Source organism: Salminus brasiliensis, chromosome 19 (assembly GCF_030463535.1).
Source record: "Salminus brasiliensis chromosome 19, fSalBra1.hap2, whole genome shotgun sequence".
Classification (NCBI taxonomy): domain Eukaryota; kingdom Metazoa; phylum Chordata; class Actinopteri; order Characiformes; family Bryconidae; genus Salminus; species Salminus brasiliensis.
In genome coordinates, this window is record NC_132896.1 from 10,132,142 (window position 1) to 10,147,814 (window position 15,673).

Here is a 15,673-nt window from a genome sequence, read left to right on the forward strand (position 1 = left end):
GCCCTTTATTGGACTACTGTTGGTAGGTAATGACCACTGCATACCAGAAAACCCCACAAGAGCTCCCTGATGTTTTAAAGATGCACTGACCCAGTCGTCTAGTGCTCAGATCCTTGTACTTGACCATCCTGCTTTTAACACATTACCTTTAAGAACGGCCTGTTTACTTGCTATATACATATATACATACATACATACACACACACAGATGCCACTGTAGATGAAGATAACCAATGCTGTTCACTTCACCTGTCAGTGGTATTAATGTTATGGCTGATTTGTGTAATGTGACACTCTAAACATTAGTTCTTTAGTTTTTTGGTCTTCCTTTTGGAAATAACTGTTTAAATAACAGACCACTTTCACAATGTGGCGTTGACCCAATGCTGCATAATAATATGGCCTAATTTTTGATATGTGCATTAACACTTTTTATTTGTATTTAGGTTAATTTACCACTGTTCCACAAACTGCAGACATTTAGTGCACTTTGTTAACTTCTAAAAAAAACCCACCTGACCGCTGCAGGCCGCTGCAGGCCGCTGCAGGCTGAATAATGCCTCTACGGCATTCCTAAAAGGTTTTGAACCAATTAACATTTTATTTAATTTCTTTTATTTAAGGGGGTCAAGGTGGTTGAAAAGCTGGTCATACACTAAGGTGTGGTGGTCGACATGCTGGTCAACAATCTTGGTCATACTACTAGCTGGTAGATCAACTAAACCATCCAACTCAAATAAAAACATATTCTATGCTGGTCAAAAGCTAAATTGGTCAACCAGCTAAACCAGCATGAACTGGCCAGATGTAATGTACGGATAACAGTGTGCCATACAGAGTCAGAAATTGCATAAACAGGCCAGTTTTTTAAAATAATTTAGTTTTGGTTTGGTATCTAAAAAAACCTCATAGTCAAATAATGGAGTTTACATTATTAACTGACTGTAAATATGTGTATAAGCATTTATTAATGATGTATTATTTATTAATACTCATAGCTAAAATCTAATATAAGTGATATAATGGCTTTGTTTAGTTTGGAGTAGTGGAATAGTGAGAGTGTGGTGTGTGATCAGTTTACACGGTTTGTGAGTAACAGGAGAAGCTCACCTTATCTCTGATGGTCTGTCTGACCTTTTCCCTCTCGGCCTCCATGCGGGCGTGTTTAGCCTTCCTTTCCTCCTCTTGTTGCCGCAGCGCCTCCTGCCTCTCCTCTTCCTTCTTCTGGGCGTCTGGATCTTTTTCCTCCTCACCACCTAACATCTTCCCCATGTCTTTGGTGGCTCCTGCATGAGGCAGCCAAAAGCCAGATCATCATCAAACAGTTCCTATTGATGTTCATTGTGGCTGTAGACAGCTGTGACCTGCTGCTTGATGGGTTGACAGCTGGAGGATGGGGCTGGAGGTTTGGTACTTACAGTCAGCAGCCTGATCAAATTTCTGCTTTGCATGAATCATGTTTTGTTTTGTAAAGTGGACTCAAAAGCATTGATAAAAGGATCAAGGAAAGCTGTGCAGCCATCTGCAAGGAAATTAGCTTCACAGGCAACTTTTTTTTACACCTTTTGAAACTGGCAGCTGGCTTTTACATTGTGTGAACATTTCATGGCAAATAGACTAATAAAAGTGGTCCCTAATTACTAGAATAAAAAAAATCTTGTCACGTCAGTAAGACTTTGTTATAATGGTGACAATACACTCAAGTCAACACGTTTTTTTAGTGCCCACTACAGAGGCTTTAAAATTCACCATCTTTTAGTTGATACAACAAGAATCAAACTAACTGCATCTGCAAGAATATCACAATATTTCCCAAAAACACTATCTAGACAAAAGTATTTGGACTCTTAGTCATTGAGTTTAGATGTTTTGTTTAGTCCCATTAAAATCAAGCACCTAGTCATGCAGTCTGCCTTTACAAACATTCAGCAGTGAAAGAATGGGTGGTTTAAAGAGCTCACTGAATTCCAGTGTGGTTCAGTAATCGAATGCCACCGATGCAACAAGTCAGTTGGTGAAATATCGACCCTCCTAGATATTCCACCATCAGCTGTGTGTGGTGTATGTGAAGTTACAGAGCAAGGTTGAGTTCCAAACTTGTTGTTATAACTGCAAGGGGGAGGGGTTCAACTCCTTATTAATGACTATGGGTTTAGAGTAAGATGTCATAAAAGCTCCAGTAGATGTAATGTGTAGGTGTCCCAATACTTTGTACATGTAGTGTATATACAATACAATATTAGAAGGCATTTAGGTGCTTCCTGAGTGCTGCTGAGAGCTTTTGATTGAACTGTTTGATTCCATTTTCCTCTCACTACATGACACCAAAGGAAACTTTACCCAGTATTGCAAACGATAACCAGACAGAAAGCAAATTTCAGGAAAGAAAAGGCCCTATATTTTTAGCCTAATTTAAAACAATCTGAGGCAGCCAGCAAATGACACACACTGCAGTTAACTGTCAAGGCCTAGATACTAACAGTGAAGTGCACAAAACAGAACTGAAAAACAAACCACTTGGCAACAAGGACACTGCTGTTTAATGTGCATTATATACTGAATACAGTGCACATTATCTCTTAACACACACAACTGTAGATACTCTAAAACTAGAAAGTAATATTACGGCGTGTCAATAATGTGGTACAGGTGATATACATATATATGTATATATATACCAGTAACCTGAACCATGACCAGAGGAACAGAGGCAGACAGTTTCTTCTGAAAACACTGTAGGTGTTTTCTTTGGTCGGTGCAATCACCACTGAATAACATTCAGGTCCATGGAACAGAGCCCAACAAATCGCCTCTGTCCCGTGGGCTGGAACCTTATTCAACAGTGACTGCACCAACGTATCACAACTATAGTGTTTTCAGAAGAAACTCTCAGCTTTACTAAACTACACACTACGCTTATGGTTCACCAAAGCTGTTGTAGGCTGGTTTTAAGGGTCCTGTGCTTGCTTGTGAAAAGGCTGTATCACTACTGTGCTTCACACTGTGTGATACTGTGATGTTCTCAGTGTGACATGGCACCTAAGTAGCTCTTTTTTAATGCTTATCCTCTTTCATGGTCATCTGTTTTACATGTCCAGGCACACCTTCTGTGCTTGAGATGGACCTTTTCCATGCCCTCATTGTGAATTTTTTACTTCTAAAACATAGATCAGCAACGTGCTTCAGTAAAGTCCATAAAGGTTTGTTACAAAAAACTAATTTTTGTAAACTAAAACTAACTTATTACTGGTAGTAAAATATATGACTGAATACTAAACCATGTATTAATTAAATGTATTAAACTTAGAAAATGTATTTTTTTAAAATGATGTAAAGTTAGGGAAACACTATCTGTATCCAAATGTTTATAGACACCCCTTTTAATTAATGCATTCAGCTACTTTAAGTTGTACTCATCTTGTACCTGTCTGGTCCCTGTAGAGAAGTGGTGTGGGTTAAAGAGGTATAACACACCCCAGTATTGAGCTGTGGAGCAGTGGAACTGAGTTCTCTGTAATAATAATAATGCTCTATTCAACATTTTTAGGATGAGCAAGGGGGTTGGGGATGAGGGTGGTGGTGATTATCCAACACCCTGACCTCACTAATGCTCTTGGCGCTGAATGCAATCAAATCTTCACAGCAATGTTCAAAAATCTAGCAGAATGCCTTCCCTGGACAGTAGAGACAGTTACTCCAACACAAGCAGGATAAATTGTTCTTTAATATCCTTGATTTCAGAAGAAATAAGGAATGGAAATAAGCAGGTGTCCCAATACATTTGTCCATTTAATGACTACTATTACATTTTGTCCATTTAATGACGATCATTATAAATGACAATGTAATACGTTTTTGTGTTATATTGTGGATGTTGTGTACACTTCTAGTGGTATACTTTCCTCTGAGTGCTTTACAGTAGATGTTGGAAGAGTGAGAGTTAGACAGTGTTCAACTGTTAGAGTATTAGAGAGGTCAGGTCCTGATTCACTTCAGAGAAGTGATACTTTCCCTCCAGTTTCACTGCTCCATAGCCCAGTGCTGGTGGTGGCAGAGTTGGTGGTGGGGTTATGCTTCTCTACCGATGCTTGGAATTGTGACATAAGGACCTCAGGCTCATGTGAGGCTGCTCCAAAGCATCCCATTCCTTTACCAATCTTTTATTTAATGGGGATACAAGGTGTGGGTGTCCCATGAAGTAGCTAAATTCAGTCAATAGAATGGGTGTTCTGAAAATGTTTGGACCTATACTGTATGTAAGAAGCAGGAGGATACGGAATATGGGATGTGTAACCCGGGCTGGAGTCCAGCACAGTTTTCAGATTTTTCTGATTCACTAATTAATAATAACAAATAAATAGAAGTGAATCGAATCTGGTGTGCTTGACCAGGAAGAGCACTGTGCACTGTGTACTGAACTGTGCAGGAATCCGGTTCCTCCCATACTGGAATTGCTCACCCCTGGTCTAGATCTTCACCTTAGCAAAGGTCAGTATGACAGTTAAAGAGTCAAATCAAACACAATCAAATGCACAATCAAATTCTTGCAGTTATTGCCTTTTGTTTTAACATCATTGCATCATGGCTGTCATATGTCTCAAAGCAATATGAAATATGAATATTATTGAATAATATTATAGAATATTATTGTTAATCACAAGCATATATTACACACCACTATGCATCTGAAATCCATCCTGAATGTTAATGCTCTGTCTTCACCTGAGTTTAATTACTTCCATATGCCTCGCAGGGCATTCGGGGGCAAAGGACTGCCAGTAGGTGCTTTAATTGGCAAATGTGTGTGTAGGACACCTTGGGCTGACAGATTAGCACTCAGCTGAGGTCTAGCGGCAGGTACCCCCACAGCCTGCAGAGGATAGGCAGTGGAAGGTCGTTCAGAATCTTGGGCCTGGGCCACTTCTACCAGCGTCCTAATAGATAATTAACTAGCCAGCTTGGCGGCCCCCTCTCTGCTAACTGGATTTGAATGCCTGAGCTTATATGACATTCCAAATGAACTCAAGGTCATTAATCTTGCCATTCTCAAATGAACTGTGCAGTACAGTATTTTACAGTTCGAGGCTTCCCTGGACAAGATTGAATACCGACTCTTTTCATTCGCTGTTTTAGTGTTTGAATAACAATCATGCATTTCAAGTGAATCCTGAGTAATTTGATCTTAGAAGGTGTGTTATATAAATTCTTCTAATGGCACTTCCAGTGAGCATACAGAAAATATGTAGGCCATTGCTTTTATTTCAGTCATTTTTTAAGCCATACAGAAGATTAGTTACCATAACAAAAGGAGAGCTTTTCTCCTCTATCAGATTCTGCATGGCTTTACATCAAAAGCACTGCAGGAATAACAGACAGTGGTGATGGATGGGCGACCAAATCCCATGATTTATCATGCAGCAGTCGTGGTTGGAGCTATATTCATATATAGGATAAGAAACCCTAATTCTTGTTGATATGCAAATCATCAGTGCTCCTTAAATTAACATGTTAATTAGGTTCTTAGTATTCTTTGATAAAAGAATAATAAAATAGGTCACTTATTACCACCACTACTACTGCAATCATCTGTACAACAGTCGAGAACTTTCTATTATTTACTTATCTACAAGAAACTGATGTTCGCTCAGTATCATTTCTTTTGTTAGCAGGTTGCAGTTGTACATTCGGTAAGCAGTATAGTGTCCCTTAAAAGCTTTTATTGCTGTGTAATCTTCATATGATACATGCTTGCATTGCAATGCAACAGCAACTACCATAAAACAGATAGCAGTTTACTACAGGAAGTGTAGGGGGCGATATTGTTTCTACTGTTTCACTGAGCTGTTAAGAAAGAAGATGTTTGAATGATGGCAGTGCTATGGGAGAAGAATGGTTTAATGCATTGATTTGTTGTTTAATTGAATTAATCATTATCATCACTGTCAAACATAAACATTTCATCTCCATTTTTGCCATTTTTCACTTTTTGACATTGTTTAACAATGTTCTTTACACATTTCATGATGAGTGAGCCAATAGAAATGCTCCAACATGACTTCCACTCAATTTCCATCTCCTGTGTTTTGATCCGACAATGGTGATATATATTTATATATAAATCAACTACATAATTCCGGACGAAATATTGATTAATTACATAAATGATTGTGAATAATTAGGTTGGGTGAGTCAGCATAGTTATTTTTTGTATTTTTATGCAAGTCCTACTCAGGTGATTAACTGAGTCACTGGGTTGTGTACTTGCTTTTGTAGTGGAGCTACAAAGCTGAATATTTTGGGTTACTTGGGTTAAATTAAAATAAAATCTATTAGTTTCCAAACATCATGTTTGTAATATTTTTCAGTGGTTGCTAGGGCGTTTACCAAGTAATTCATGTGGTGCCCTATGTGGTTGGTTGGGTGTTAATACTGTATTTGTATCATTGTGAAATAAGACGCCTGTACAGACTTAAGCACCCCATTCATTCCTATAGAAAAAAAATCTATACAAAAAACCCTGCTGCTACACAGAAAATTAAAAAATCTGTAAACAAGCCTGAACTGCACAAGTCAAGATTCAAAAGTCAAGATCTCCATAAATAAGCTAAAACTAAGTGTTTTTGAATGTTAGTGTTTCCATGCGAATTCTGAATCTCTAGCCTCAGGACCAGAAAGAGCATCTTATCTGGTAGTTTTGCATTTCATCTTTTTTAAACTGTTTAATCCCACCTAAATATGTTAACTTTACAATTATTATGGTTTTTATTATTTATTTTTAGATTCTTAACCAGATTTTATAAACATGGTAGGCTTATGTCACAGACACCAAAGACTTAAATGTACCACTGGCCTATAATCTACTAATTTTGGTCTACTCTTTGTACGAACCATCTCAATAAATAATTTCACACGTATTTACTTTTATTTTTACAGTCTACTAAACAACTAGGAGGGCAGGAGGCTGGGCTGGTGACTCTGAAGGAGCTGCTGAAATGTTATATTCTCCTGAATAATTTGTAACGGATGTGGAAATTTGATGAGAAGAAGTGTTTTGAATAATGAATGACCTTCATGGATAAATCATGGTCCTCTACCATTAAGGTGAACAGAAGTGCAGACGCATTTGCTCAAAGAAACGCATTACACATAGTGACACAAAGGCTAAAGATTTGATAAGATCCTAGCGCCCAGTGTGAATTGTGAGGCCAGATTTTACCCTGCATTGATCTATCAGGGTGGAGTCACTGCTGCTATATAAGACTTACTTAAGAGATAAACAATGCTTTATTGATGTTATTAATAGGGTTCAAAATGGTATATTTGATATCTCTTTGAAACGTCCCATGCAACCATCCACTGATGACGTTTGTTGGTATTATATTTACTAATAACACATAATATATACATTTTTATAACATGTATATATTTTTATATACATGTATAATAACATTCTGACCATATATTATCTCTTATTATTAAACTATTAATGGCTGTTTTGCCATTGCGTCTTTCAGACGGATGTATGTTAATGCTATGTAAATGACCTCTGTCCTAATTGGCTGCTTTGAATTGTGCCTTATTCAAAAACATCTTGGCCTGAAACACTTCTTATAACATGAATGCCTAGGACTAGACTGCTGAACAGGCAGATATACACTTTATTAGGAACACTACACTAATACTAATGCCTTTTATTAGAAAATGGATAAACTGGCACCAGTTGTCTAATCAATGATGTGATTGCCTGATAAATGCGTACGGTGTACAGGTCTTCCCAATAAAGTGCTTGGTAAGTGTACATATAAATGATTTCAAACTTTTAGCTTAAATGCGCTGCAGAGCTGCGAAGCTTCCCTGAACGTTTCAGCTGACTCGCAGAAATAACCCCTGTCCTACTGTAAAGCACGACTTGGGCAGCGTTCTTTTATAGCACTTCTCTTCAGAGTCACCAGGCCACTAGTGAGGACAGAAAGGGTGATTTCTCCAAAGAAAACATGCTGCCCTCTGCCATAGTCCTGAAACTAGGATAGAAGTTTACCTTTCAACATAATAATGACCGTGTTTATTCTAGCATAGCAGCAGCAGGCTGGTGCTCTGACCTGAATCCAACTGAAGCTGAAAAGCACAGAACTTCTTTTCTGTGTCCTTTCGAAAACATATGGGGGAGGAAGTGCTATTTGTAGGTTTAAAACACTGTTAGATAACCACACAAGAAGACACACCGAAGTCATTACTGCACACTGTTTCTACAGCCAATGCATCTGTACACTGCAAGACACAGTACATAAAAGGTCACCATGCGGTCACAAGAACAGGACTGGCTTAGAAGGGCCGGTCACATCTGGCCCATTTGGGGGAAGTGGCAGGCAATGAATAGATTATCTATAGTCATTCAGCTGATGAAACCAAACAGAGAAATTGATTTGAGGACTCGTTGACCTTTGAACACAAGGTGTTCTCTGAAATCAGAAAATCTATAGTTCATCCATACGCAAGTCCGTAATCACAACATGTTTAAAGCATAGTCGATAGGACAGTCAACACCCTTCTTAGAAAGGAGTAATTGGGTAATGCTGAGACTGTGGGTGCATGTCTTGTTGGAAAATGCACTTCATGCATTGTGATTGATGTATATTTCCATTTCCCGGTGCCATGTCTGATTATTTGTTTCAGTGAATGCTTTTAATGTGTTTATGTTAAACAAGATGTTATATTAAACAAAAAGAAATTATAGAGATTTTTTATTAATTTCTTTTTTTTATTATTATAAAAGCAGGTATCCAACATAAAAACCACTCATGTGATTTTCATTTCATTAACATTTTATCATTTATCCACTTTTTGGTTAGGTTCTCTTTGTTTAATATTACATTACTTTACAGGTTCTGAGTAAAGTACTATGCATTATGTATTTGTATTAATTCAGGAAAATAACAGAGGTGATGAGAATCAACAGTATTAAACCGGAGTAATAATTTTATGTATAAATTCTACAGTCAACTTAATCAAGCAAACCTTTTTTACAGACAATAAAACTGAATACATATGTATGCAACTGTTCAATTAAAATCATGCAGCATATGATCATATATTATTATATAGACATATTAACATTAGAATAATAAATATACAGTTATGAAAAATGCATCAAAGTTATGTCTCATGAACATAAAGCATACCCACAATAATAGAATGACTTATGCTCTAGTAATACTGTTATTAAAGGACTGGTATGTAAAAGCTTCTGTATTAACCTGGCCAATCCAAAAATCTATCCTTCTGAAGGTTGTATCCTTTTTGCTGTAGGGCAAGAGCTGGAAATAGCTCGTTGCCTGTTTTTTAAACAAATGAATACCTAACAATCTGTCATGAAATAAATACCTAACAATGAAAGAGAGATCTTAAATATTAGATAATAAGATAAAAGATAAAGATAAAAAGCTGTGAAAAGAGTTAAAATAGCACACTTACCTCCCAATGCTTGCTTCATTACAAAATCCATGGTGAAGTTTAATATCTGGCCTTCTTAAAGCTAAAGAGAATGGTGCATGTATTCTATCCGTGGTCCCAACTGTGTTAGTCCAGCACAGCGCGTGTATTATCCTTTAATTGACGATAGCACTTTCACGTCTGTTGGGAAAAGAAACAAGAAGAAACAAGGAGAAATTATTATATAATATGATTTTTTTTTCTGACCCAACTACTTAGTACTCTCCCCCATCACATGTAACGTTCTCAACGCTGGGAGGGTAAGGACTGACATGTCTCCTCCAACACTGGCAAACCGTCAAACAGCCAAACCGGTTTTGGGCCATTTTGACAGACTCATTTATATATATGTACTGCATGGATTGGGAAGGGGACAGTCTCACTGAAAACGTCCTTAAATACTAAACCAAACATACTATACTATATGTCCAAATGTTTGTGGACAGACACTTCTATTAAATGCATTTCACTACTAAACCCATTGCTGACACAGACATACAAATGCACAAACACAACTCGTCTTCTCTCTTTATTGCCAGTAGAATAGGACTCTCTGAAGCATATTGGCACCATGCCTAACCTTATAAAGACCTCCAGCACAGTGGAACGGTGTACTCTGGAATGATGGTGCTGTGGAAATGTAATTGTATGTGCTTTGTTTCAGTTCAACTGAATTCTTTTTGAGGTCGAACTGACAAAATGTCTTTCTTACTGAAGAAATCCTGAAATATATATTAATCAGAATTTGGTGATGAATGAATTCATTAAGATCACATTTAACAGTGCAAATGTCATAGTTACATCAAACTATACTGTTGTTATTGCACAATTTACTTGCATGGGTCTAAAACAACCCACAAGGAGCTGAGAGCATTTGGTTACTATGCTTTGGACAGATCATGCATGATGCACCTTTCAGAGTTAGATAATGGTAATGGACTCAAAAGCAAACAGGTGGAGCATTGCTAGGCTTCTATGTAGAGCATGTTGAAGGGAATCAAACCCATTATGTTTTTTAGTGGTGTGCTTAGTGCACCATTATCATTATGCTTGTTAAGCAAACCCCAGCTTCTCAGGCTACTCCTGAAGAGCCACTGCCCTGGCGCCTTGGTTGCCTTAGCAGCATGACATGTTTTGGAAAAGGGAACTGCAGGAAGTGATGCATCTCGGGCATTTCTGATGAAAGCAACTGCTAGTAATGTGTATATAGAAATGATTTACCCACATCTGTGGTTCATTATACCTAAGAAGCTGAACACATGAATAACACAATAAACTGGGTATCAGTCACCGACCAGGTGCTACTGTATATATATACACGATGACTGAGATAACTCAACATTCAGATGGTGTTTGGCCCACCCAAGAGCTTTATCATTAATTTGCAGTTCGGAATACTGCACACCACAACAAGAGATCACGTTATACCAACCCTTAAATTCCTTCATTGAGTTGGCAACTCTCAACATCGCTGTTTTCCGTGTGGCAAACTGACTGGGATTCGATTCAAGCACACAACACTACACCAATAAGAGCCCTCGGCCAAGACACCTAACCTTCTATTCTCCTGCCTCTGTAACACGATTCAATTGTAAACCGCTCTAGATAACAGCGCCTGCCAAATGCCATCAGTGTAATTATCGTTATTATAAAATGGTGAACTGGCTAAGCAACTCGGCCCATGGGCTGAAGCTTAGAGCTAGCATCCTGTAGAGCCGCTTGCGTCAACAGATGCTTGATAAATCCTCTGTAACCTGAGATCGTCATGCCATCTCGAACCGGAGATTTCTGAGATCAGTTCTTATAGTCTACTGTACATTACTACTGTTTAAACATGTAAACAGAGACCTTTCTTTTTTAGCTTTGTTGATCAAATATTAGGAGAAGCTCCATTTCCACATATTCCACCCTGTTGTATTTGTAAATGAAGCATATAGGAGCCACTGATTTTATCTTGGCTGGAACATTACTTATATCAATGGAGCAAAAGGGGAACCCTGCCAATCAGAGCGTGACCAAATGGCACTCTTGTGGAGAGCGTATGGCACTGCTGGGACTTGTTGGAACTGGAGCCTCAGCAGGTTACTGTTTTATGCTGGAAATACATCATCGTGCACCTCATCTTGGTTTCCCTCCTGAGCACCTCAGAAAAGCAGTCAGGAAAACAATGCCTTGTTTCTTCTGTAAAGGACCATATTTATCTGATTTATCATTGTGGAACTGTAGAGCATTCAAATGGCTTCTTACCAGTATGGAGACTGGATTATTTAGACCCACCAGTGTTTTTAAACCATTTAATAATGTGCAATATTTATATATATATATATATATATATATATATATATATATATATCATCAAGCCATCAAGTCAGCACAGGTCTAAGCCTCATTTTACCTGTTCAATGAGGAAAAGCAGTCAGGAGAAAAGCAGTCAGTTGTATGTTGTGCTTTTGTTGAAAACCTCCAACACATTTGAAATGCAGAACTGAGGAGGAGTATAATGCCATGAAAGTTTGGTTTGTTGAACTGCACATAATGTCTTACTGAAGAACAGCAGCAGCACTTTTCTTCCTGCAGCTATTAGCAAATTCTGATCCTTACATAACTTCCATTTCAGTGGCAAAGCGCTCAACTGCAGTGGACCACTCCAGGGAATCCAATTCCACAACATAAATCAACAGATATATGGAACTACTAATGGTGAATACATTGCAATCAGTTCACTTCAGTCCAACTTTCCCTCTTCCTGTGCTTGGTGCACTAAACGTATGATGAAATTTGGAAGACCTATAATCAACACAACATGAAGTGTCAAGCATGAAGTGTCGATCACTCAGCTGGACAAAAGTGAAACAGGGCAGAAGTTGATTTGAAGGGTTTTTTTAGGTAAAATATTGCTCTTGTTCATCTAACCTATTTATTTTGCTTTGCCTTACATTGAGTTGAATAAACTAGGATAAACTGCTTGTTACCACATTAACAGGGACGGAGCAACACAGTAACATACAGAATAGTGCTGCAGGGTATTGTATTGCTAGCTTGTGACTGGTTAGGTGAGGACAGTGTTAGCGGTTAGACGTTGGGACACTTTCATTTCAAATGTTATTTTATACAGCACGGTTAGTTGGTTGGGTAGGTAGGTAGGTGTGCAGGTAGAACACTCCATATACGAACACATATGACCATCTCACAATAACTGTATTAATGCACCATGTAAACAGCATCTAGAGTACTGGCAGATGAAGTAAAGACTTTTTTCTTCAAACTGTGGAGCTGAACATTTATTTTCTTAACTACCATGATCTGTTGTGTTCAGTTATTAGGTTAAAAAAGGGAGCATGCCTAAGAATACCCTTAAAATCACACGAACACAATCTACTGTGGCTTACGCAACTAGCCATACCATTAGCACTGCCAGGTGAAGTGAAAAACACTGATTATCTTCATCTACATCGGCATCGGTCAAGGGGTGGGACATATTAGCCAGTGAGTGAACGGTCAGTTCTTGAAGGTGACGTGTTAAAAGCAGTTAAAATTGTCAGGCATAAGAATCAGAGCCACTTTGACATGGGTCAAATGATGATGGATAGAGGACTGGGTCAGTGCTTCTCCAAAACTTCAGGCAGATCTTGTGGGATGTGCCTGGCATGCAGTACACAGTGCCTACCATGGGCACCCAAAGCTCACTTCACAACGTGCCAATGTCTTTGAGTCAGATACCAGGAATCACCTCCAGAGGTTCATGGCTTAAATTGCTCAGATCTGTTGTGGTGGCACAAGGGGGACCTACAAGGGGGACCTACTCAATATTGGACACGTGGTAATAATGTTATGGCTGATTGATGTATTGCTGTAACATAGAATCACAACAACTTAAAGAACTGTTTGGATGCTGCAGTGGTTCTTCACCTGCTTAAATGGTTCCTCTCATGATAGGAAAACCTCTGTAGATGATACTTTAAAGGAACTTAGTTCTATATATTGCACCAAAAAGGGTTCCACTATTGTTACGAGTCAAAGAACCATTTTATAGTACTACATAGACCCCATTCTTCCATGCTGGTTAAAGCAATGTGCAATTCCAGGAGCCGATCCTGCATTCACACAACAATATGACCTAGCCTGAGCACAGTCAATCTATTATGAGGGGGATGAAGGATTTTCCTTTTATGCATCGCTCAAATATATTTTCCCAGACATGCTGATTTACACACAGAGGTTCTACTAGAAGGAATTGATTGCGACACAAAGTAAGTGCCATGTATTTGTTTGTAATATCTGTTGCGAGTGCCTCTATGGATGTTCCTCATGTGCTGGGTAATAGCTTTGTAGGTTGAAGCCCCTTCAATTTTTACAATAAGGGAATCTTTCAGGTGCGGACGTTTAAGAGGGATATGTCTGCGTAGACACCGGAAAGATCCTGTAATCCTGCTGCAATCCTGCATTTTCTATCTTCAGCCACAACTTAATGACTTTGGCAATCAGGGCCAGGTGGGTGAATAAATCAGAGGAAAAAGGTGGATTCCCAACTTACTACCTAGCAGCTGTCAGAGCGACATGTGACATACAAATTGCCATTTGGCCCAGCAGACGCTTGTGTACAAACAACCTTAATAAAGGATCCAGGTCTCCATTTTTCTTGTTACATATCAACACAATCATAAAATGAACATTCTGCAACATGAACATCCTGCAGACTCCATTTACGGCAGGCCAGTTCACAGGCCAAGCTAATTTATTCCTGTGGCTGGATGGTGATCAATTATAGTAGCAGGTCTTGCTGGAGGGTAAGGTGGCCTGGTTCCATTAATTTTTTTTATAACAGAATGATACACGCAGCCCCCCATCTTAGAGGCCTATAACAAATTAATATGACTCAAATCATTTTTACCCCATAGCCTGTGAACAGCTTCTAAAAAAAGCCATCTCATTTCCCGCTGCTTGAGGGACAAAGTCATTACAAAACAGATATCTCACAGCAAATGATCCTTTGTCAGCGTAATACTAGAGACATGGGGGATTCTTTTAGTGTCTTGAAATACAGTAGATGCCTGGTAATATCCTGTAGTCATAATGTAAAATGCCTTATTTCAAGGTTTCAGGTTATTTCCACAGATTTTTCCCAGACCTTCTGTTAGATTATTGGTATAGCTTTGCAGTGTTATCAGCGCAGATATGAAGGATGGGAGTTACTGGAAAGGCAATTCCACTGACTTCTAAAACTTTCTGCTTAATTTGAGTGATGATACATATGTAAATGAAGTCATTCTGAGTGATTTGGTGTGAAAAACCTACAAACTTTGAATTCTTTGGTGGTGACAGGAATCAGGGGCCTACAACACAAATATAGCCATTTTATGTACTATCCAAAACGGCCATAAAACCTTCCTTTGTTTATAACGTTGATGGTAAAATAGTGATCAGAAATCTAAAATTCTTTGGGGACTATTTTGCCCTCTCCCTTCTTCACCATCAGTGTGTTTTTAAAAATTACATTCTTTGCTAAAAATGTCCTCATAACTATCATAAAACAACATTTGCCATCATATACATCATCATTCCATGGAATAAGTAGTTCAGTGGGGAGCATTTAGTGGCATTAAACGCTTCAGATGTCTGCTTCCTATCACACTGTAATTGCATGGCAGTTGATCTATTCGGGCTCTGCCCACACATCCTTTGTATATGATGTTGTGAGGCACCCACACAATTCAGTTTTTGTCAAAATGGCTACATTTAGAGTGCGTCATTCATTTCATACCATATTTATTTTGCACACGTGTGAAAGGTAGGGTTTAGTAGTTTGATCGAGGTGAAATTAGCATTGTAGCAAATGCTATGTTTTTATTTTTATTTTAATACACTCAAGGTCGCTATTACTATCAACATGCAGACAAATAAAGGCCTTGACACTTTTAGGGACTTCTAGATAACACAAAGCAGACCAAAAATGAAATTACATTACTGAACAAACTTGAACTCACATCTGACTATCCTCACTGTTATGTTGATCAGAATTTTGGGTAAGAGGCTGCTGCTAAGTTTGTATCTTTGCAGTCCTTGCAGAACTGTCAAATTAGGACGATGATCAGGAGGGGAGCACCCTATTAAACAACAAATTGAGAAACACGTAAGAGGCATAAGTTTAAGCCTTGATGCAGCTTTGTGGCCATGTGCACATGAG

General features: G+C 38.4%; 1 protein-coding gene across 2 annotated transcripts in view; it reads right to left on the reverse strand.

Moving 5' to 3' along the window:
- Positions 1 to 15,673, reverse strand: part of cplx2b (complexin 2b) — a 35,908-nt gene that overhangs the window by 8,733 nt on the left and 11,502 nt on the right. For both annotated transcript variants that reach the window (XM_072663480.1, XM_072663481.1), the window contains exons 2-3: positions 9,472 to 9,630; positions 1,111 to 1,286 (exon numbers count right to left, since the gene is read on the reverse strand). In XM_072663480.1, coding sequence (XP_072519581.1) covers positions 1,111 to 1,286; positions 9,472 to 9,502 — 207 coding nt within the window. In that variant the 5' untranslated portion in view covers positions 9,503 to 9,630. The remainder of the gene's footprint in view (positions 1 to 1,110; positions 1,287 to 9,471; positions 9,631 to 15,673) is intronic.